General features: G+C 43.3%; 2 protein-coding genes across 6 annotated transcripts; one reads left to right on the forward strand and one right to left on the reverse strand.

Moving 5' to 3' along the window:
- Nucleotides 1–28: 28 nt before the first annotated feature.
- ddx19a (DEAD-box helicase 19a) lies at nucleotides 29–4536 on the reverse strand. Of its 5 annotated transcripts, none has more exons than XM_084680648.1 (12): nucleotides 4345–4536; nucleotides 3847–3919; nucleotides 3702–3755; nucleotides 3458–3596; nucleotides 3259–3351; nucleotides 2954–3056; nucleotides 2613–2727; nucleotides 2217–2394; nucleotides 1791–2028; nucleotides 1449–1611; nucleotides 1148–1339; nucleotides 29–1066 (listed from the first exon to the last, which is right to left on the reverse strand). In XM_084680648.1, the coding sequence occupies exons 1-12, from the start codon at nucleotides 4399–4401 to the stop codon at nucleotides 996–998; spliced, it is 1476 nt and encodes a 491-aa protein (XP_084536774.1). In that variant the 5' UTR covers nucleotides 4402–4536; the 3' UTR covers nucleotides 29–995. The 5 variants fall into 5 exon arrangements, with proteins under 5 accessions (XP_084536774.1, XP_084536773.1, XP_084536775.1 ...); XM_084680647.1 differs by having other exon boundaries at nucleotides 3678–3755; XM_084680649.1 differs by lacking the exon at nucleotides 3702–3755.
- Nucleotides 4537–7722: 3186 nt separating this feature from the next.
- On the forward strand, nucleotides 7723–22429 carry vwa5b1 (von Willebrand factor A domain containing 5B1). Its single transcript, XM_084680479.1, is given in 22 exon segments — nucleotides 7723–7867; nucleotides 8016–8177; nucleotides 8371–8590; nucleotides 8836–8990; nucleotides 9238–9369; nucleotides 10347–10471; nucleotides 11479–11655; nucleotides 12540–12650; nucleotides 12873–13075; nucleotides 14504–14618; nucleotides 15502–15687; nucleotides 15982–16183; nucleotides 16330–16529; nucleotides 17522–17747; nucleotides 18014–18307; nucleotides 18447–18584; nucleotides 18780–18914; nucleotides 19016–19087; nucleotides 19457–19526; nucleotides 20272–20395; nucleotides 20569–20878; nucleotides 20881–22429. Coding segments are annotated over 22 exon segments (3882 nt in total). The 5' UTR covers nucleotides 7723–7728; the 3' UTR covers nucleotides 21267–22429.
- The last annotated feature ends 262 nt before the right edge of the window (nucleotides 22430–22691 follow it).

A 22691-nucleotide genomic window follows, 5' to 3' on the forward strand; every position in this document is an offset into this window, starting at 1 on the left:
TGTAAGTAATGTTTATTACTATGTAACAAGTAATTTCTCGTACCATACAACTGCAAAACGCCTAAAGTAAAACAACTTAGAACTTAGGGCTACTGTCAATAGCCATCTTTAAGTAGTTAATTACAAGCACCATCTTAAATATATATTTACTGAAGTACACACGATCACACAATTCTGGATATTTTGGTACACTTCCATATTCTGTAATAGTTATTTCCAAAACAATTAAGGTCAATTTTAACATTTTACTTGGTAAAAGTGTCAAATATTAGTTAAATAAAAATAATTATAATTTCAATAACATTTCCACTTTGACTTTATAAATCAAAGTTGATAACACTTTTGTGTGAATTGAAACTCCTTAACTGTAAAATAAATTACAAAACATGGAGAAACAGCTCTATCTTCACAGTATTCATGGGATGGAAACTGTCTGATTGTTACCAAACAAAAACAGTCACCAAGAATGGTGGTTATTAACATACCTTTGTGAGCGACCTTTAAAGGCCTCAATCAAACAACTTCAGAGATTTCAGTCAAATAACTTGACTGATCATTCTTGTGATATTGAAGATATTGAACAATTGCCAGTGAAGATAACCCTTGTACTGGGGAAAACCAATGCCTTCCAAACTCTATACCCATCATATATAGAAAGGGGTGTTAAGGCAAATCCACAAAGCAAACTCCCCAAAATATTAAACTGTCCTCTCTTGGATTCATTTGTTGCCAACAACTTAATGGCAATTGCATGTTCCAAAGGCTTACGGTCCAGTTCAGTACAACCACTTAATTGAAAACAGAACATTCCAACTGAAATCCTAAGAATGTTATCTATTTGGTAGAAACCACTGCCCTGAAAGCTTAACAGACTCATGGTTGACTAACATATTTAGTAATCTGATATAACATTTAAGTTATCAACTACTTAAAGTGACTCAAGTCCAAAAGCACAAATTTGAGGTAACTTCAGCAGAGATGTTTTTGGAGCTTCTTCAGTTATGGATTTCCTCCAGTTTTATAAGGTCATCAGGGTCATCTGGATTAAGTTTAAGTATTTTCTTATCTGTGAAAAAAAAAATGTTTTACATTAAAACATTTGTGCGCATATATATATATATATATATATATATTTATTACTGCTTACTGAAGTGCTTCTCAATCTCTCTGAGAATCTCCATGCTGTACTGACTGTCAACCATGTTGACTGCAAGACCCTTCTTGCCAAATCGCCCGGTACGACCAATCCGATGAAGGTAAGTCTCGTTGTCGGTTTTCCCGTCTTTGTCCACAGGGAGGTCAAAGTTGATCACGATGGACACTTGCTCAACATCAATCCCTGCATTAACAACACAAAGGAAAGGCCTTGCAACTTAACTACTGCCATGTTATCAAATGCAACAACTAACTCCCATTTTCCCAATGCCTACGGTAAGTATAATAATTACCTCTGGCGCATACATTGGTGGTCACCAAGACTTTCTCCTTGCCATCCCTGAAGCGCTGAATGACATTGGCTCTCTGTTCCACAGTCATCTCCCCACTCAGCAGGGCCACCTGGTGGCCCTCTCTACACAGCTGTGAAGCCAGCCAGGCAGCTGTCTTGCGAGTCTGGAGACAAGGAAAAAACGTCAGGTAGATATTCCAAATCAGGCTTAAGCCGCAATCTGACACAGCCACATATAACATGAATTTTGTCAACAAACTATGACCATCAGGCAAAAACTAGCAAGGTTGTAGTCAAGTTATTGAAAGCAGGCTTATTCATTGGGAGGTGTTGGAGGACTCACATGGCAGAAGATCATGGCCTGGGCAATGGTGATGGCTCCATACACGCTGCAGATGGCAGTGAACTTGTCTTGATTCCTCTTGCAGACCATGTAGTACTGCTTGATGGTGTCCAGGGTCTCCTCCTCTCGCTTCAGCTTGATGATGTTGGGGTCAGGAATAACCCTCTCAGAGAACTTCCAAACAGACTCCTCGAACGTGGCCGAGAACAGCAGCATCTGACAATCCGTTGGGAGCATTCTGAGTGTGGATTAAAATGGGGGGGGGAGAGACCACATTTGGGGAAACAGACAACATTTAAGTACTCAGCAGACTGTTATTGAGAATGATGGCAAGGAAGAGAAAAAACAAATTGTAGAAATGTCTGCAGATGTCTGCCAACAACACTTATGTGCCATCAAAAGGAAAGAAGACAGAAAATATAACACTTTTGGATCCGGATGCTCTGGTCCTGGTGGCCTTGAGTGGCTATCATGACATCGGCCTCGTCCAGGACAAGGATCTTGATCTTCTTGGGGTCGATGAACCTGAGCTTGGAGCACCAGTCCAGGACGGTGCCAGGAGTCCCGATGACTATATGGTCCTGGATCTTGGTTCCCCGCTCCACTAAGTAGGAGCCACAACATATAAGAAGGACGTTGTGCTACCATATTGATCCAATTATGCATTATGGAGCATATACATATTGAAATAAGTACCAGCGTTCTTCCGTTTCTAGCACTTGATAATTTGAGATAACCATCCTTGACCATTACACCTCATACCTTGACTTTGAAGCAGAGTGTTTGAAGCAGGGAGCAGTGCTATAATCAAAATATAATTACCTCGGTTGCCTCGAATGGCATACGCCAATTTCACTTCAGGATAGTATTTCCCCATTTGCTCTATCACTTTACCAGTCTGCACAGCAAGCTCAAACGTCGGGGAGATGCAAAGGCACTACAGAAGCAGAAATGAAACTATTTGTACCAAATAATGTACTTCAGTACTCATTGAAAGTACAGGCTCCTTTAATGTAATACATTACAGGTGCTCCAAACAATAATACAACATACAGACGACAAATAGCTAGTGCTGGCAGCATGAGTGGATTGCTTCTCTACAGGTTGAGTGTGCACACCACACCGTGGTACAAGTCTAAGAACAGGCAGGGATGTTTACTCACCTGAGTCACTGTCTGAGCTGTGTCGACACGGCTGAGCATGGCCAGAGCAAAGGCAGCGGTTTTACCTGTGCCAGACTGTGACTGGGCGATCAGGTTCTGAGGTCTGGAACCAAGGAACATACACTCTGAATTTAGAAGCATGGGGGGCTGTGTGGTGCCGTAACTATATAGGTGATTCAGCACTTTTACACTGTGGTGTTCAATACTAAGGGACCACTTTATGGAATTGGGCAAGCCAGGTCTCGAAGAAGCCTAAATTTCAAGATGAAGGTTTGAATACAGAGCTGAGTAAAGGGAGAACTTACGGCTCAGCCAACATCATAGGCAACGCATTCTCCTGAATCCTGGAGGGTCTGTTAAAGCCCATGGCATAGATTCCCCTGAGTAGTTCTGGTTTCCTGTACCGTGTGCATACAATACAACAAACATCACAGCAGATTTGTGTTTGCTTGACCATACAAGACAAGCATACAGAAGCAGGCCATTCACTATGTCAGAACTTACAGTCTCAGCTCTTCAAAGGTCTTGACAGAGTAGAGAGGAGAGTTGGGATCCCTCTGCAGAACCTCCACTTGATTTGTGGTGTTCACAAGACTGCTGTGGATAAGCTTGTTCAACAGAGACTGAGTTGCCTTGTCATCCTCTGTTGAATAAAGATGAAAACCGTGAGTAGCCAACTGGCAAGCTTACTTCACCTGACATGTTTACATAGGTAGTCTTTTACTTTCTAGACTAGTCTTAGAATCACCCATTTCCTCTTCTTTTGGTTCCTTGATACCATTTTCAATTTTCTGAGGACTACCTTGAGTAAAATGAAGCATGCCATTAAAAACTAATAATAACGGAAGCAATTTATTCTGTAGGCCTTTTGAAATGTAGTTACAATCTGTTACCATTGATTTCTCTTCTATGGATACATGCAGAATCACTCCTGTCCATTGTTTGCATGTGATCTGCAAATCGGAACTGATGGAAATGAAATATGGTTAGGCTAGGCCCCGTAAAAATACAACCCATCATACTTCATCATCGTTCTACCCCTTAAATGCGTGTGAAACTACTAAACAAATTAGCCAATTAAAATAGATTCATGAATTGAAATGACAACTAATGATTTGAAAGACGAGCATGAACCACGGAGATTGACATGTTAGGAGCTGAGGTAGACCAGCGGCATGACATCATTCACATCGGTCCAGTTGAATGACATGAGGTGACCGTTTAGAAGTTTACTAGCTAGCTAGCTAAGCTAACTTTCTGACCAGCCTCCGCCTCTTCAGGCCAGCATGGCTAACGTTCGCTAACCAGCTAATTTGATGCCCCTCTATGCCATGCACGTCAATCGACCCCGAGGACTGACCAGGTCAAACAAACGTAGCGAAAAAACTTACCGATTTAGACGTAGCTTCTTGAACATCGACTGCCAACGCCCAAGAATCAGAAGCCATCGTGTATGTGTTATTCTAACGTTGTTAAATAGACACCGGCAAGTTACCCAACTTTTAGTTAGCTAAATAGACCACTCAACGCCACAGTTGCCAGATGCCTGAACAGGATTGATGCGCGCCGCTCTCTCGTGCGCTCATGCGCATCAGCTGATCCCAGTATAGCTGATAAAAGCTCGGAAGTCAGTAGTAAGTTTCCAACCAAACTTTTATTGCTGCATTGCTCGATTAAGCAAAATAGCCAGTGCGGCAATCCAAGCATGTTTTTGAATATCTGTTTAATGTTATGATCGGTCATATTGTTAAATTATATATTTTTAAATAATTTAACACACCAGTTCAACACTCAAGCACACAGTTCTTTTAAAATCATTATGGACTGGACAGCAAACAATGAATCTGAGACACACAGAGAAAGAGAGAGAGAGAAAGAGAGAGAGAGAGAGAGAGAGAGAGAGAGAGAGAGAGAGAGAGATGGAAGAAAATAGTAAATAGTCCGTGTGGGTTTGTGTGCAAGACAGATGAGGCGGGGGACAAGGGTTTATCGGCACTAGGTTAATTTTATGAGGTGGATGCTGAATTTCAGCTACTGCCCCTCCCACACCAGGTTTCCCTGCTTGTCAACCAAATGTCTGAAAGGACGCTCACTATAGCTGTTATTGATTGTCATGGTAACCTCCGAAGAAAACAGATGGATCAGAGTAATTGTGGACAAAATACACAGACCGCTAAACTCCCACATTAGAATCAAAGCTTTAAGGATCATCCATTCAGCCAGAGACTATGCGATAGACAGGGGCAGAGAGATAGAGATGCGAAGGGGGAAGATTTGATGTTATAGGAGACATGCTTTATGTTCCTCCACCCACCTTCCTCCCTCCACCCTTTTTTCTCTCCTTGCCTGGTGTTTCATTTCATTCAGTCTCTCCCCAAGCTATTAAAAAGGACACATGAATGGTGTCCCTCGTCATTGATTGCAGGGAGGGAGAGAGTGGGTGGTGCTGATCATATCAATGCAGTGAGAAGGGGGTTGATAATCTGTTGCACAGGACTGTCTTTCTGCCAGCAAGCTTCTCCAACTCCAGACACAGGGAAGAGACAGACTGAGAGAGATACTTTTTAGACCACACATTGCTATTCTGACCGATTAGCTCCAGTGTTGCCTCTCCTTCCCTTTTTGCTTTTCTCCTCTTTAAGCCACAGCCATTTCATTAAGAGTTTCTTCCACCTGTGGCAGCTGGCTTTTTCTCTACGTCATAGACAAGCTGCAGAGAGCAGGGACGGGGAGAAAGGTAAAACCCTTTTTAAACAAGAAGTGGGATTTTGCAAGACAGAAAGCATCATCTTCTTCCCAGTTCACACAAATGAAAGGTAAGTGGATGTTGCTTCAGGTGATGTCAGACGTTGTGTTACCTTCATTCTGTTTCTTTGTATGTCCTGATTACTGTTGTCCATATGCCCTATCTTTGTGTTGTTTAATGTTTACTTTTTTTCCCACTCAAAATATTGTTGCAATAATAGAGACTGCATGTTACAGCCCATTATGGCAAGCTGGGCAAATGAGCAATTCTGTGTCAACAAGTGGTTGATTTTTCTCTGCTCTTATGCACTGTATAGCTTGTACTTTCTGACGACTAGTGCTTCCCACTGTGGCTGTTGCAGGAATATAGCGAGGGGATGGTTTAGTGTCAGTCTTAGCTTTCCTGTGGAGCTCTGTGTGACTCATGCAGAACAAAAAGCAGAGGGGCACCCCTGGGTCTGCCACTTTATCACATTATCACAATTTATGATCTGTCAGAAAGTGGAAAGAGTCATTCTTTATAAGAGGAGGCTGACAGTGCTGTACTTTTGACCAAATCAGACATAGATTTGAATATTTAAAAACAATTAACAAAAATTAAGGCTTATGTTTTGGTGTGGTAATATTTATTCTGTTTACAAATAGTGACAAATAATCAAGCATTTTATATTCCTTGTTAAGAGTTTTGCAAATGTATAGTTTTGCAAATATATAGATTAAAAAAAATGTTCAAACAAGATGCTTGGAACTCATAAATATAGATCACCCTGGAGGGACAATTAAGAATTTTTGTCCCTGGCTGTTATGACAGTGGATTGTGGTGCTACAAGACGCTTGGTGGCAGTATTGACACGGACAGCAAAGCTGACAACAACTGTGGCCATATATTTTTGACCTTTTCCTCTCTGATCTAGCCAAACCTTAGTTTAAATAATAACACAGATACCACATGTGAAATATCTGACATGTGGATATATTGTTAACATGTAATTTGTCAATTGTCAAGTACATGTGCTATCTTTTTTGCAACATGTTTAATCTTTTCCAGGAAAAGCTGATATCTTAAGATTCACTGATGATTGAGATTTTTTTTGTGATTTCATGAAGAGGAAATATTGTGTCTGAGTCAGTAGCTATGTATTCTATCTATATAATGTACTGTAGTTAATTTGTTTGCTGTGCTCATTGTTGGAGGGGACATTTAGGATATTTAGTTTCTGTTACATTTACTGATGCTAGATATGTTGTACTGTACCTTGGAAAGACATGGCTAGCTTAGCAAGCAAGTAGGTCTGTCTCTATGGAAATAGCTTTTGTCACAACTCTCCTAATGAACACGCTGTTGGAGCAAAGGCTGTCCTGTAGTGAGAGAGAGAGAGAGAGAGAGAGAGAGACAGAGAGAGACAGAGAGAGAGAGAGAGAGAGAGAGAGAGAGAGAGAGAGAGAGAGAGAGAGAGAGAGAGAGAGAGAGAGCTAGAGAGAGAGCGAGATAGAGATAGAGAGAGAGATGGTTGGTGCATATACAGGACAATAAAGGCTGTGGTGCATGATATGTTTATACAATAAAATAAATAAAGAGGGATTTCATTTGCCCTGTCTCACACAACGTCCAGGTAAGCTTCGAAGGACATATTTGATGCAGTAAAATACTGCCATTCCATTTTTGTCTGTTGGCCAATTTTTTTTATCATGTCATGCTCTAAATATGGCACACATTTGGCATACAATTACTTATTTTATTATGCACGGTAAAACTGTTGGATTGTTATTTGTATTATCCGGGATGCCATGTTCAGATGCATTGAGCAGACAGCTGGACTGCTGGAATTGCACTGCTTCAAAGGTTATAATGAGACACCCCCTTGTCTTTGATGTCATGGCTAGATAACAATGTAAAGGAGAAAGATATTGGGCGTTTCCATCAAGTTGTATTTGTTTGCTTGGTTTTCTAAGTTTACGTTCCTGAAGAGTTTGTTTTTTTGCCCATCTATTATCCGGTGCCATGAAAGTAGAAGAGTAAAACCAACACCATGCCAGGCCTGATAAACAAGGGGAGACGGAATGCTCTTCCTCTCAGTGTCTCCGACATCACTTCCTGTGTCAGGGGATACACCCTGGCCATGACTGCCTCCTTGACCTACAACAACTTCGAGGACCATTCTATTGAAGGTGAGTGAAATTTATCGTTATCAAATCTGGCTTGTATTGGTCTGTTAAACCTTATAGATACAATATAGATCTATAGGCAGGTAATTACATACATTTTTTGGGGGGGATGTCCAATAATCCCCATCTAATGTTGTCTATTATCACGCAGGACTCTTCATTTACCCTCTGGAAGAATGCAGTACAGTTGTGGGCTTTGAAGCAATGATATCCAGCCAAATCATAACAGTGCAAATCAAAGACAAAGCCAAGATTGATGACTGTTACTTTGATTGCTGCAGTGTAGCAAATGATGCCCTTCAGAGTGCAAGTGGTAAGGCTTGGTGTCATGTTACTTCTAAAGGTTGGTGGGGGGGCTGCACATTGTTAGCAATTGTATTCCTGCTTTGGGTCTAATTATCCACATGCTCACAGAGCCTTGTCCATAAAGACGATGTTGCTATGGAGAAACACGAAGCGTAAATGCATGTGCTAGGTGTTGAGGCTCAGCCGGTGTGATGTTCCAGGACACATCTTACTCGATGAGGACCTGGAGAGGACCGTGCTGGTGGTGAACCTGGGGATCATCCCCCCACTGGAGACGGTCAACATTCTGGTGAGCACCTCTTCTGAGCTGCCCACCCTGCCCCAGGGGGGCATCCGTGTCACCTCACCGCCAGTGTGTACTCCCCGGGTACAGAGGACCATCAACGAGGAGCAGGGCCTCTCCCCAAACTTCACCAGAACGTGAGTGTCATGACCAGGGTGGTTCAAAGAACCAACTCATTGTATCCTTTTGATCTTTGATTAAATCCATAATAAACTTGAGTCTGCCTGCCTTCAGACTCATAATCAAAAGTTTAGCAATATTGGAATTTCTCATCAGTGAGCAAAATCGAATGAACTTGGGAGACAATCGAATTACAAGCTCATATATTACAAATGTATGCAAATGTAATAATTGACTCATATTAATTGTATTTGGGTCACAGGCGGGACAGACAGAAGTGTCCCCTGGGTTCCCTAGACCAGACTCCTGGCTCCACACAACTGTGCATGTCTTCTCTTCTGGAGGAGGAAGCCATCAATTCAATAGACTATGAGTTTAACTTCCAGCTGGAGATAAGGGCCCCTTATCTCCTTGCAGGTCAGAGACATAATACAATATCACAGCATACGATAACATTATGCAGCTAACATTAGAAACAACAATGGATTGTGTTAAGTATTACTGTTTAACTGTGACATTCATTCTATTACTGTCTATCCATTTTTGGGGTGTAAATAGGAACACGCGCACAATATATACTATTTGCTAAACACAGCTACTGTTAGAAATGTTAATTCACACTTGCCGCTGCTTCTTTAGAGGCTTTAGAGGTGTCTGTGTGCAGGTGTGGAGAGCTCATCTCATGCCATCCGGGCTGACGCTGACCCCCTGGCCCGCTCGGCCACCAGTGTGGTCATCACCCTGGCAGACAAGTACACCTACGACTGCCCTGTGGAGATCCTCATCTATCCTAGCGGTGGGTACTCCCTTAGTGTTACAACCCCAACCCTGACAGTCTCAGCATTGTATTGATTCCATTTACTTTGTATCCTGCCCTGAATCCTGGATGGCAGATCCAGAATGAGCCAGCGTTTTGCTGCTCCCTGCTGGATCTTGAGCTTGAGCTCATTTACGACCCTGTAATGGGCAGAGAGCTAATAAGATCAGTGTAGAGATGAATCATCGCCCCCTCTGTGTGTGAATCTCTTCAGTAATGTATGACTTGTCCAGAGGTGTTGCTGTGTGGGAGGTTACCCAGCCTCCCCCTTCAGCATCCCTCCATTTCTCATGTTTGTCTTCACCTCCATGGTCCAGTTGTCTCCCGAAGGCAGGATTCAGCTCCTGATTGGTTATCCAGTAGGCTATCAGATGGCTTTGTCAACTGACAGACCTGGGGGCGATGCAATGCAATTCAATTCAGCTCAGTGTGATGCTGTGGTTTAAATCTCATTAAGGCAACTCAGCTCCAGCAGACTGACAGAATATCTGGAGGCATGCTTTGCCCACTTGATCCTTGCTTTCCTTAGTATTTGTTTAAAAATCAACTCAAACGAAAGTTTTTGTGACAAAATGTGACATAAATAGAGGTAAGTCAACGGTGCATGTGGTTCGAATGGAAATAGCCTAACTCTTGTCCAGTACCGAACTCTATGTCCGTAAATTATGTCAGTAAAGTACATTTAGACTTTTCAGTTGACACCTCTGCTTCCCTTTAAGCTAGCAGGATTTTAAGCAGGGAATCCGTTACCGGAGTAAGTTCTGCTCCTGCCAATGTAATCAAGATGATGGAGGATGAGCCTTACGTCTCTGGTCTTCTGTCTGTCTGCCTGCCTGCCTGCCTGCCTGCCTGCCTGCCTGCCTGCCTGCCTGCCTGCCTGTCTGTCTGTCTGTCTGTCTGTCTGTCTGTCTGTCTGCCTGTCTGTCTGTCTGTCTGTCCGCCTGCGCGTCCCCCAGAGCCTCATCTCCCTCATGTGCTGATTGAGGATGGAGACATGACCCAGGAGGAGTATGACGAACACCTCAGGGGACGGAATGACTACATCAGGGCCACCAAGAAGGACTCCAGCAACGAAAAGAAGGTGAGGCCAATTTGTTTCTGTTCATATAACAACAGCAGGGTAACAACAGTGGCAAGGGGGGAACAGCTGCATTCTTTGGAGAGGAAAGAGAGGGCAACTCTTGGCACAAAGTATGAATTGGAGCTATTCTGTTGCAAAGCTTATAATCAGAGATTTTTTTTATTGAAACCGAAACTTAATTCTACTGGGAGGGAAGGGAGTCAGGTGGCTGAGCGGTTAGGGAATTGGCTAGTAATCAGAAGGTTGCTGGTTTGATTCCAGGCCATGATAAATGATGTTGTGTCCTTGAGCAAGGCACTTCACCGTACTTGCCTCAGGGGAATGTCCCTGTACTTACTGTAAGTCGCTCTGGATAAGAGTGTCTACTAAATGACTAAATGTAAATTTACTGCTTTAATAACATTTTATAGACTTGATAAACATAATCATTTACTCTATTCTGTCAAAACAACATAACATTCAAACAGGGTTTCCTCGACCAATTAAATTGTCAGAAAATTCTTGTTGTTCCAATTTGTATTGGCTCAGTTAGGTTTAAACTATGAGACCTATTACAGCATGTCAACAAACCTTTTCAAATGGTTGTTCTTGGAAAAATAATTAAGACTTTCAGTGGAGGTTGTTCAGAATTGTTTGATGGAAGGCAATAATTAGATTCTTAAGTGACCAGTCGACCTCAACAGGAGGAAAAGACAGGGAAAACGAAAGCACTTACCCCTAAAATGATAAAAAGGTGTTTCTATGGAAACCACTGAATGCTGCAAACCTTGCACCATTCAGCTCAGAATCTGTACTTAAGCAAACACCATTGAAGTGCCGTTTCTCAGCTCCTTAATGTTTTCTTCATGTATTTCATGATGTATTAGCTAGACAAATATCTGGTCCAGTGTTGTGTTACACAACTGAACTGTAAAGCAGTCTCTCATTCTAAGGTGTGTGTGTGTGTGTGGGGGGGGGTTTGTGTTCCCCATCGCACTGTCCTGTTGTCATGGTCTTCTCATGTGTAGGTTGATATTATCCACAAACGTCTCCACAAGGACATCCTCCACAACCCTGTGGTCATGCTAAACTTCTGCCCTGACCTCAAGTCTATGACCTCTGACCTGAGCATGGTGCATGGAGAGTTCGTCTTCCTGATTGACCGCAGTGGGAGTATGAGTGGGGTAAACATCACCCGGGTGAAGGTACTGTGATAGAACACTTTCATGTAGCTGAAAGCCTTACTTGACAGTACATTGAGGGAGGCCACATTTTCTGAAAATGGACACATAATTATTAAGAATTGTCTGTCAAGTAGTACACAAAGTGTTTCAAATGGGATGCTAGACTCAAAGGGGAGCAAAGCAGTATATATAATTTGCATAAATTGTCGATTTTACAACACCTATTTGACCGCCATACATGTGAACCTGTAGGATACTTTTAGATTGTTGAGGTGGCTGCCATTTGAACAGACTGTTCCGTAAAGCTGGTCTGTGATGCTCAGCGGTGACTCAGACAGACTCAGGCAGAAGACATGCCTCCTCTGTCTGGCCTGAAAGGTCCAGGTCAACCAGATCATAATGAAATAACTCCAGTGTCTTTAAAATGCCCCCTGAAAATATCACGCACCAACAGTGTTATACATCGATGCTGACAATATTAATACTACTTTGGTTGGTATTATCTCCTCACACATATTTTGTATAAAAAAAAACGTTATTGATTAAATCTTATTGATTGTTTTTCATGTGCATAGGAATTTCAGCTATTTAAAACATAGAAACTAAAGAATGGTAGGGAGGTAATATCGAGAATGTGTTGGGGATGGATTAAAAATACACATTTAGTCATGGGTTATTTCAAACTGAGTATGTTATTGCAAGATTATCTTCCTAGCGACTGTTGAAAGAGACTGACGACTGCAGACTGCAGCGAAACAACAGCTAATATTGAAAAGGCAAAAGGTGTTTTCTCAAAGGTCATGATAAAGACTTGCAGGTAAACAAGTTTGCTGGTAGCTGCCTGTGGTTCACCAGCTCGCCCCCGTTTTGACCTGGAGATGACAGAGTGGTGTGTCCTTTCCCAGGATGCCATGGTAGTGATTCTGAAGAGCCTTGTGCCTGGCTGCCTCTTCAACATTATTGGCTTTGGCTCCACGTTCAAAAGCCTCTTCGCTACCAGCCAGATCTATGATGAGGTAGGAGGCAGACAGACATACAATACTCTAAATGCATGACGTTTGTTGAAATGTAATGTCTATGCACTTTTGTAAAGCTCTCTTTTGGAAGTCGCTTTGGATAAAAGCGTCTGCTAAATGCATAAATGTAAATGTAAATGAAACGTTGTCTGTATTTAGATCATTTATTTTGAGCATCCAATTGACCTCAACATTGATTCTTCTCCTGCCTTCACCTCTCAGGAAAGCCTGGCCACGGCTTGTGAATACATCAAGAAGATCAGAGCAGACATGGGTGGCACAAACATCCTGGCCCCATTGAACTGGATCCTGAGACAACCAATGCACAGGGGACATCCTCGCCTGCTATTCCTGCTTACAGATGGGGCTGTCAGCAACACAGGCAAGGTTATTGAATTGGTGCGCAGCCATGCTCGATATGCAAGGTAAGCACAGTAGCGGCCTACATTTAATCTATGTGTGCGTGATGGGATTTGAAGTGGGTGGGTAGGCAGAGCTAAGATTAAGTAAAGTAAACATCGGTTGCCATGGTAATTTATGGTTTCATATGGGTCCTGCTGGATCAAACATTACAACATCATTTGTTGAAATGTTATGCCCCTTGGAGACTGGAATATAGACCCTAAATGATTTGTGTCTGAGGTACTCAGTGAGTCACAGTGGGATTTAGCGCAACAGCAACTGTGTAAGCACAACAATGCCAGCACAATGGAACTGGAGCACATTCTGTCTGATGGGACTCTATTCAAGCTTGTGTTTGCGTTTGTTATGCAAACAACAACGACATAAGCCATTCAAACATGTCATGAAATCAATGGGATTTGAGAAGGCTTACGTGTGCAACCTTTGTTATTATACATTCATCCTTTCAAAATTAGAAAGACAGAACAGGCCGGCCCCTTATTTATTAGTATTTTAAATAAAACATGTAAGGTATATTGTACATTTGTAACCAATGCAAAAGTGACTGTAGTCTAGCTTGTTTAAATACTATCTCAAGTTTAACATACACATTAAAGCCACTCTGCACCTTAGCAATAGTAACATCAGCTAGTAATTGACAGTAAATGCCAGTAACACAAAGACTCAAAACAGTATGAGGGAAATTATTTGATCTCAGTCGCTGCATGTGTAATCTAGGACCATGCTCCCTCTCCACAGTCGATCTAATAACTGACTTAGTCTTCAGTCTTAAATGGATGGATGGTCACAGATGAAAACTGCATTAGGTTATAGCCTATGAGCCTATAGCCCATCCACCCACCCACCCATCCATCCATCTATCCTGAATGATCATGTTACACTTCCTGTCAGGAGACACAGAATTGAGAAATCTCTCTGTTCCACAGTTTCCCCGTCAAACGTGGCCATGCCAAAGGTCGCCTTCTCCCTTTTAATCTCCTATGTTTGCCCTTATCAAATATGCAGAGGGACTCGTATTGATGGATCATATGGTGTGGAGATTTCCATTTCTTTTGTGAGAAGTGTAATTGACAGACCAAATGAGGTGATTTATAATGGCCATGATGGATTAGTATTCTACCTCCCTTGATGTGCTCTGAGGGTTATGGCCTGAGCTCCAGGCACGTCTTAGTTATCTGAGCTCTCAAGGTTGAAAGATGATTTCCTGTTGGGCTTCCTCTGTGCTTTCTGCTGCTATGCACAACAAATTGCATTACTGATGAAAGTGATACCGTGTCAGTGCTGTGCGCAACAGACCATCTAAGGAGGAAGTATGTCTTGTAGATGAGAAGTCTCTCTTTCGCTCCTCTTATTAGTCTCAGATATCTATAGATCTGTCTATCCTCTTCCTGAGACACTGAGGCTGTGTTATGTGTTGAATTCCTTGGCAGGTGCTATACATTCGGCATCGGTCAGAGTGCCTGCAGGAGACTCGTGCTAGGACTTGCCACCGTTTCCAAAGGAACGGCAGAATTCTTGGCAGAGGGAGAGAGACTGCAGCCCAAGGTACTCATTTGCGTTGACATATTTATCCCCCTTTGTGACAACCAGTTGTTCTGAATGTCATTGGAAGACCATTATGCAGATTATGCAAATTACCGAGAGCTTGCTACCTGTACAAATTATCAATTTATGTTGGGAAGTAAAACACTCATTAAAAACAGTCTAGTAGGCAGTATGTCCACTTTATAAATCTTGGCAGCACTACCCTTAATCTTCTTGGATGCCAGCTTGGTGAGGCTGAGCGTGTAGTGGTAAAACTCCCTGTTTTCCTGTCACATATGCCTCCCCTCAGCAGTGGAGAGGAACTGGCTCAGAGCCTCAAGCTCCCACCTTCTCAGCTATTCTCCCTCTGTTTGTTTCCTTCTTTTTCATCACTCCGTCAATAGAAGACAAACATGATTAACAATGGGCAGCCCTTTCCCGTTTAGGAAGAAAGAAGCCCTAGGTTAGACTGCCAGTCCAAACGATTTGATAGATTTAACATTGTGATGGAAATCCAGTTGTGAGAGTCAATGAATTATGTACAAGTTTGAGATATCTAGGTACAATCAAGCCTCACTATTGTACACATCCAGTATAGTTACAATTAAGCCTCACTATTGTACACATCCAGTATAGTTACAATCAAGCCTCACTATTGTACATATCCAGTATAGTTACAATCAAGCCTGACTATTGTACACCTCCAGGTATTGTTACAATTAAGCCTCACTATTGTACACCTCCAGTATATTTACAATTAAGCCTCACTATTGTACACCTCCAGTATATTTACAATTAAGCCTGACTATTGTACACCTCCAGTATAGTTGCCTGACTATTGTACATCTCCAGTCTGCACCTGAAACAGTCTTTGCCTCAACCGTTTCTGTCTTTGTTCTCCCAGATGATCAAGTCCCTGAAGAGGACCATGTCTCCTGTGCTCAGTGACATCACCATCGAGTGGCTTTTCCCAGAGACTAAAGAGGTGTTGCTCTCCCCAGTCAGCAGCAGCTTCTTGTTTCCTGGGGATCGCCTGATTGGCTATAGCGTGGTCTGTGACACCACTCGCTACCACTCCAATCCCAAGTCTGTAAGTACACCTGAACTAGATGAGACTATCTCCACGCCTCATAGTCTGTCTGTCATATCTAGTCTGACTCACAAATGAAATATATTATCAGCCTTTCAGCCTCTTGAGGCTTCCTTTTCATAAAGGGCAGGGGAAGAGAGTTAGTGATATTTTTGTCTAAAAAAGCTATTAAAATATTTTTTGAGGAAAATGTATTTGGGCATGCTTGAATTTGCCTACTGCCTGTCCAGTCTTGTGAAATTTGAATGCCTCCTAAAGTGTTTTCAGAGGGTTTTTCAAATGCAATCTCAACAGGATAAGAGGAGGCGGTACAGTATGATGCGTTCCAATGAGTCAGCCAGCTCTGTGTTCTACCACTCTCAAGAGGAGGACCCCTGGAGGCCTGGGGCTGATGGTTTGGGGCCACAGAGAGACCCACAGTCAGGACCCCTGTATGACACCTACCAGGACTCTGTGTCTGAAAGCAGCCCAGTCACCACAGAACCAGACCCCCTTGGTAAGAACTGAGAACAAGCAGGAACAGCCTTGTTGACATTATCATCCCAGCAAACACATTGTCAGCTGTTTACAATGAACTAAGATCATGTTACTAATGTGAAAGCAGTAATGAATAGAGTGTACTATATTTATGCACACCAGTAGGGATAGACATTAAAACATCACCTAGGAGAAGGGCATACAGCACCAACCAGATTGTGGACTACAACCCTGGGAAGAAGGTCTACACCCCCAGTGACCCCAGCTCTGTGGTGGGGAAGAACCCTCTGAGGAGGGCTAAAATCCAAGAGCTGATTGGCCAGACCAGCCCAGACTACGGCGCCCAATGGAAGAATGACTATCAGGTGAATAGTTTTAGAACAGAATAAATAGTCTGGATTTTCTAACACATTCTTACACAGGACTCAATACGACTTATAGTAATACTCAATATATCCAGTCCCCAAATGGCAGCCTAAAGGAGCATTTTTATGAAAACCAAGAAACGATTTGAGAACACAGACGAATCCTCAAGACTGCATGAAATAGGAGGTTTTATGGGAAAATCTGTAGATAAAAGGGTTACTCGGGCTGATACCAGATTTATGGTTTCAGCTATGCACGCCCACATACACAATAAGCCCAAAACTCTTTAGGTTATTCAGGTGGGAGAATGTTGTCATTCCATCAAAAGACCATATCAGTGCTCAGATTGCAATGGCACAGGAGAAATAATAGGGTGAGAAAAAGCCATCTGACCCTCGTCTGGCTCGGAGAGTAATCAAGAATACAAAAGTGAGATGTGCTCTCAGCAGTAATGAGAGCCATAATCATTTCATGAATGACAAAGGTTTGAATGTTACGCAGAGAGCAGCAGTGTAATCAGGCAAGGCTCACCTGCCCTTGTAGGACTGATGATACACTCTCTGTTTGACACTGATCTGATTGTACTGTACAAGCCGAACCATCTGACTAACGGAGGGACTCAACACTATGGCCTTTTTATGGGAGTTAAATACAATACAAGCAGATACAATACAATGTGAAACACTGTCTTAATGCACATTTATGACATGTGAATGATTCTTTCATATCAGTGGATATGATATCTGGATAGTGTTTCAGCTTGAGTGAGCTGTAACAAGGAATTGGGTCTATAATTACTGTGCATAACCTTAATGGCTTCGGTTTGCACTTGAGCGAGCAACTTGTCTCAATAATCTCACTTGTAATTAGTGACTATATTCACCGTGGGCAGGAGTAAGCAGATGACTGTATGTTTTGTCATACAATAGCATTTCATATTTGGCTATATTCATCCCGTTCCTTCTACGTATCGTTGTCCGATCCCTTGCAGCCACAGCTGGCCAGCCTGTGTGCCACAAGCTCCAGGGGGCGCTCTGCTAGCTGCCACAGGCCGTCCGCCCAGCAGGAAGGCCCCTCCCAGGAGGAAGACCCAGAGGTGTGCCAGCCCAGCAGCATGAGCAGTCAGCAGGCAGCAGGCCGGAGCCACCGTGGGGCCGGGGAGGACAGCTCCAGGTCCTCCACTGACAGCCCCTCTATCGGCAGCACAGGAGATGCAGGTGTGTGCGGAAACAAGGCTAGGAGTTCTTCCCCAATCGGTAGACCTCATGACTCAGTCACTGCTAGGACAAATAGCTATTGAAAGGAAATTATACTTTTTAAAGCCCAGACACTTTTGTAAAGTGCACTTGTTAATCAGAAATCAGAACACGTATTCAAAGCATGACACGTCGTTAAACACATTTTAACACCTTAATTACCGGTACTCACTCAGCTGAATGACACCCAAGCACAGTCTAACTCTTGCCTCTGGCTGTGATACCAGAGGGCTACTCCCACCAGATGTGTGAGGTGGAAACCCCCCAGGACTCCAGTGCCCCTGACCTCCACTTCACCAGTCAGGGGAATGGCGACTGCAAGGCCATTGTGTCTGGTCTGCTGGGTGGGAAACCAGTGAAGTGGGAAGTGGTGTTTGACATTGAGCCCTACCTGAAAGGCCGGGAGCGAGAGGAGAAGGTTCACGAGGAGCTGTGGAATGAAACCTTCCACCACCTGGCCGGATGCTCCATCATCCAGGACTTTGAGCGCATGGCAGACAGAGAGTGTGAGATTGAACACGGTGAGCTGTGAGCACTGCTTTGTGTGACCCCTTTCAAACCGACGTGTTCTCTGAACGTCTCTTCCCCTTTGTTCATGGAATTGTAGCGTTGTGCTCCTTGACTTTATGAAGTGTGTGTGATCTTGTTCTTATTACACAGGATCAATCAGGAGGTACCAGCTGTATGCTATTCACACCAGCAAGGCCTGCAATATACTGAGCAAATATACTGCTTTCATTCCAATTGATCTGGACACCAATGAGTACTTGCAGACATCTATCGAATATGTAAACCCTGGTGAGCCATACTCATTGACAATGTCATCTTGAATCTTCCTTTGGGATAAATGAATCAACATAAATTGAATTCAATTGTATTGATTTGAATTTAAATGAATTTACATGATTTGAATTGAAAGGAATTGAAAAAGTTTGAATAGGTGAGCACCACTGCTTGATATAAGTGCCCTCCTAACCCTCCTGGCTGTTTCAGGAGAGAGTCTCAAGAGAGGCTCTTACTCCAACTCCCGATCAGGGAGCAGGAAGAACCGGGGTTACTCCATTGGGCTGGGCCGCTCGCAGTCTGGCGCCATGTCAGAGGAGACAGACGAAGCGTTGCTACCCAACAGTGAGGCCTCAGCCCCCCGCCCTCCGACACAGCACCACGTCCTGTGACTTCCTCCAGAACAACTTCATATTGACCGTGCTCTGGTGGTACTGTGTTTTCAGATGCTGAGGATGGTGTCTCTCCATGCAGCACCCCCTCATCTTCTGGCTGGGAGAGGTCCAGCTTCACCGAAGGTCAGTTTCAGGCAGCGTCTCATAATAACCCTGTGTTGTTTTGTCTGTCATTCTCCTAAGGTTGGGTGTCTTCTTGCTAGAAACCGCAATTACATGAGCCAAGACATATTGAAAGTTGTACTCTGTTATCTGTGGGAAGATCAATATTATGTGTGGTCTGAAGTGATATTGTCTGATCAAACCCACGCATGCAGGCCCACACACACACACACACACTGAAAACTTGTAGAGACAGGGACAGCTGTTAGATTATGTTTGTCCTTTGCAGTCACTAGGACTCAGTGGTAGTCTTTTATCTGTGTGCTAGTGTCATGCTGAGGCAAGCTCAATGGAAAGCTAACGCACCACACCTGTCTCCACCTCTCTCAGCCACTCAAAAGAGCCCATCGGTGACCTCCGACCAATCACAGAAATCCGTGGAGAGTCTCTTTTCTGCCAGGTGGGTTGATGGAGTTGGGTCACAAGGGTGCCTAATGTGACAGCTGTAATGCTACACCTCTCTGGGCAGACTGTTGGCAAACAAGCAGATGACCCTGGACAGTAATACTTCACAGCTGTTGTGTTATTGTTGCCACTATAATCCCCACCACTCATAAAAACAGTCACTGTTTTAATGACAACTTTAGCTGCCTCTCCTATATCCTCTCTCAATGTGTTAAGATGAGGTCAGTGACTGTACTTTTCTGTTTTTCATTCCATCTGATACATAAGATGTTCCGTACTGAAAGTAGCTGCAGGTTAACAGCACAACTAGATTGCTTCCATTAGTTTCCATTTCTTCCCTTCACCTCTAGGTCCTCAGCTTGATCTTCTTGACCTGCTTTTGTCTGGCCTTCTTCATTCCAGCTGGAGTAAAATAAATCTTTTCTACTCTTGTGGAAAAGGAAGACCACATGAATGTGGACCCATCCACTTGAGGTCTCCCATTCCTATGTTACAGTTGCCATTGAGGAAAAAGCTGATAATATGGTTTCTTATTGTGTTTCTCAATGTGTCAGTGAAGATGAACAAGAAATCACTTGAATAGCTGGTGGTTGCTCCACCCAAGGATTGAGACAAGGCTGTGGTCTGACTGAGATTAAATAGCTTCTACTTTTCTTTGACCGTAGAAAATAGCAATTATTTCATTCCATAAGGTCAATCTTTGTGTGAGACTATGTTTAACTCCCATCCCCGACTGTCAGATTGACTCTCAGCAGGACACGACTGCTTACCCGGGCTGCCAAGGGCTTCATGTGTCGAACACACAGCAAGACCAATGACTCAGTGGGAGAGAGTGACAACGAGAACAAAGACTACGTTCCTCTGGTGGGTACCGCTTCTGAAGAGCTCCTGCAGTCTTACACAAGTAATAAAGGCAGATAGAAATGCTCTCTCTCTCTCTCTCTCTCTCTCTCTCTCTCTCTCTCTCTCTCTCTCTCTCTCTCTCTCTCTCTCTCTCTCTCTATCTCTCCAACTCTCTCTCTCTGTCTGTCATCTAGGTGTCCTTGCAGCTTGCATGTGGGGCATTTGCCCTTGACAGCGTCTTGTGTGAGACCATTAACGTGCCCATGGACAAGCTCAAGTGGACGTCCCCCTTCACCAGCCACAGAGTGAGCCTGGGCCACATGTCCCACTCTGGTAGCTGTCATCCAGACGGTGTGGAGAACACTCGCAGGTCCACCTCTTCATCTGAGCCAGAGGCAGCCAGCCTCCCCCAGCAACACCAGCAGCTGGGGGACCTACGGGTCAGCACCCCCAGTCCCTCTCCCCTCCACCTGGCTAGTAGTCCCAGGAGGGAGGGGGGTCCCTCTTTCTGGCCAGCCCCGCCACCTCCGCTGAACCCCTCCTTTCACCTCACTCCCTCACAGACAGCGGGCTGGGTTCTGAATCCGAGAACCAGGAGACGTCCCCAGCAGTGCCCCCTGGTGGCACACAGAGGAGGCTGCTGGACCAGGAGAGCATGGTGTGGGCTACAGCTGTGGCCCTGGCCTGGCTGGAGCACAGCTCGGCTAGTTACTTCATAGAATGGGAGCTGACTGCAGCCAAGGCCAGCATGTGGCTCAGTGCCCAGAGCATCCCAGAGGGCCGGGACTTAGCCTCCGTCAAGGCTGCCGCCAACCAGCTCTTTATAATACTTAGACACTGGGACGAGAACTTGCAGCTCAACATGCTCTGCTACAACCCCAACAGTGTCTGACGGGAAGAGAAGCTGTAAAGGACACTTATTATCAACTATACTATGCTACTACTGGCTACTGTTACGTTGTTTGCCTTTTGGAGTTTTTGGAGTATGTTGTCGGTTGCAGTTGTGAGAATTGCGTGACTAGGCTTTATTCTGTTGTGTGTGATAACTTGTAAACATATCATAAGCTTCTCCGAGGCCAAAGTTATTTACAGAGACGGTGCCAAATAATTGGCTGAAGAGCGAGAGAAGATGAAATTCAGGACAGAGAAAATCAATTGTGTTAGAGACAGTGCAGTGCCCTGAAAAGTTGATATTAACTGTAGATATCTGAGAAAGAAAAACTTGTTTTCATCATATTGATGTCAGAAAGAATCTGTCAAAACTATTTAAAGACAGTTGTGTTCATCTATCTGTATTGTATATTAAGTGCTGCAGTCATCTCCAGGGTCATATAAAATGTAGAGGTGTTGACATGTTCATGTTTGATCACATGGTTCACTGAGAGACCACTCCTTGCATTTTGTACTCATCAGCCAAAAGTGCCTAACAAGGGTTCGATTTCAACTCTAAGTTTGAGAATACATTCAGTAAATGGATACATGAAAATTATGTTTCTTTCTTGTATTTTACATCCGTAAAAATATGTGATTTGATCATGTTTTCATTGCAATGCCTATAATCATGCAGCCCCTGTATGAGGTCATGTCTGTGGCTTTATTGACTTGATATATTGTCTTGAATATTGCTAATTGAATGGAAGAGATGTATCCCTGTTATCTCCTTCCCTGTCATATGTATTTTGAGGGTGTTTCAGTATTCCTTACTTGCTTTGTACTTCTAAGTGTTGTTGTTTTACTCAGGTATTATTTTGCTCAGGCTGGATTTCAGCCATCCTCCTGCATGGAGTAGCATGTTTATTTTTAAAGTATTAAACCTGTGTTCCCGCATTTGGAACGTACTGTATTTTGCAGCAATGGTCTGTCTAAAAAGAGAGGTGTCATACTTGAGATGTCACCAACAAGCTTTTCGTGAATGTGGCAACTGACTTTTATTGTGACAAGTTGTGTTTCCACATTTTGAGATAAATTGTATCTCTCAAGTTGCTGTGTAAAAGTTTTTTTGACTGTTTAAGGGTTTGAAAGCCCCTAGTGTCGGTTTATATGTCAATGCTATGACTGCATGTAATAAAAATAACTTTCCAGTACAGATTCACAGTTTGTTTTGTGATAAAGCTCTTTATTGTTTTATTCACAATACTAAGAATGGATAATCCGTTCCAAAGCAATACTTTTTGCAACCAGTAGATGTTGCACCACACTTTGAAAGTCTTTCAATAAGGAGAGTACCAAAGCATCAGTTCCAAACAGGATGCAATATCTCTGGCTGACAGACAACTACAAAGTCAATGTTTTTTATGTGTGTGTTTAAAAAAAGAAG

Source organism: Hypomesus nipponensis, chromosome 18, assembly GCF_054491055.1.
Source record: "Hypomesus nipponensis isolate SF chromosome 18, ASM5449105v1, whole genome shotgun sequence".
Taxonomy (NCBI): domain Eukaryota; kingdom Metazoa; phylum Chordata; class Actinopteri; order Osmeriformes; family Osmeridae; genus Hypomesus; species Hypomesus nipponensis.

Excerpts from the sequence above, each read along its gene's own strand:
- ddx19a (XM_084680647.1), bottom strand. The coding sequence starts at position 4,401 with ATGGCTTCTGATTCTTGGGCGTTGGCAGTCGATGTTCAAGAAGCTACG. Across the intron at positions 3,352-3,457 it reads ACCTTTGAAGAGCTGAGACT|GAAACCAGAACTACTCAGGG; the intron begins GTAAGTTCTGAC and ends CACACGGTACAG. Across the intron at positions 1,067-1,147 it reads AGAGATTGAGAAGCACTTCA|ATAAGAAAATACTTAAACTT; the intron begins GTAAGCAGTAAT and ends TTTTTTTCACAG.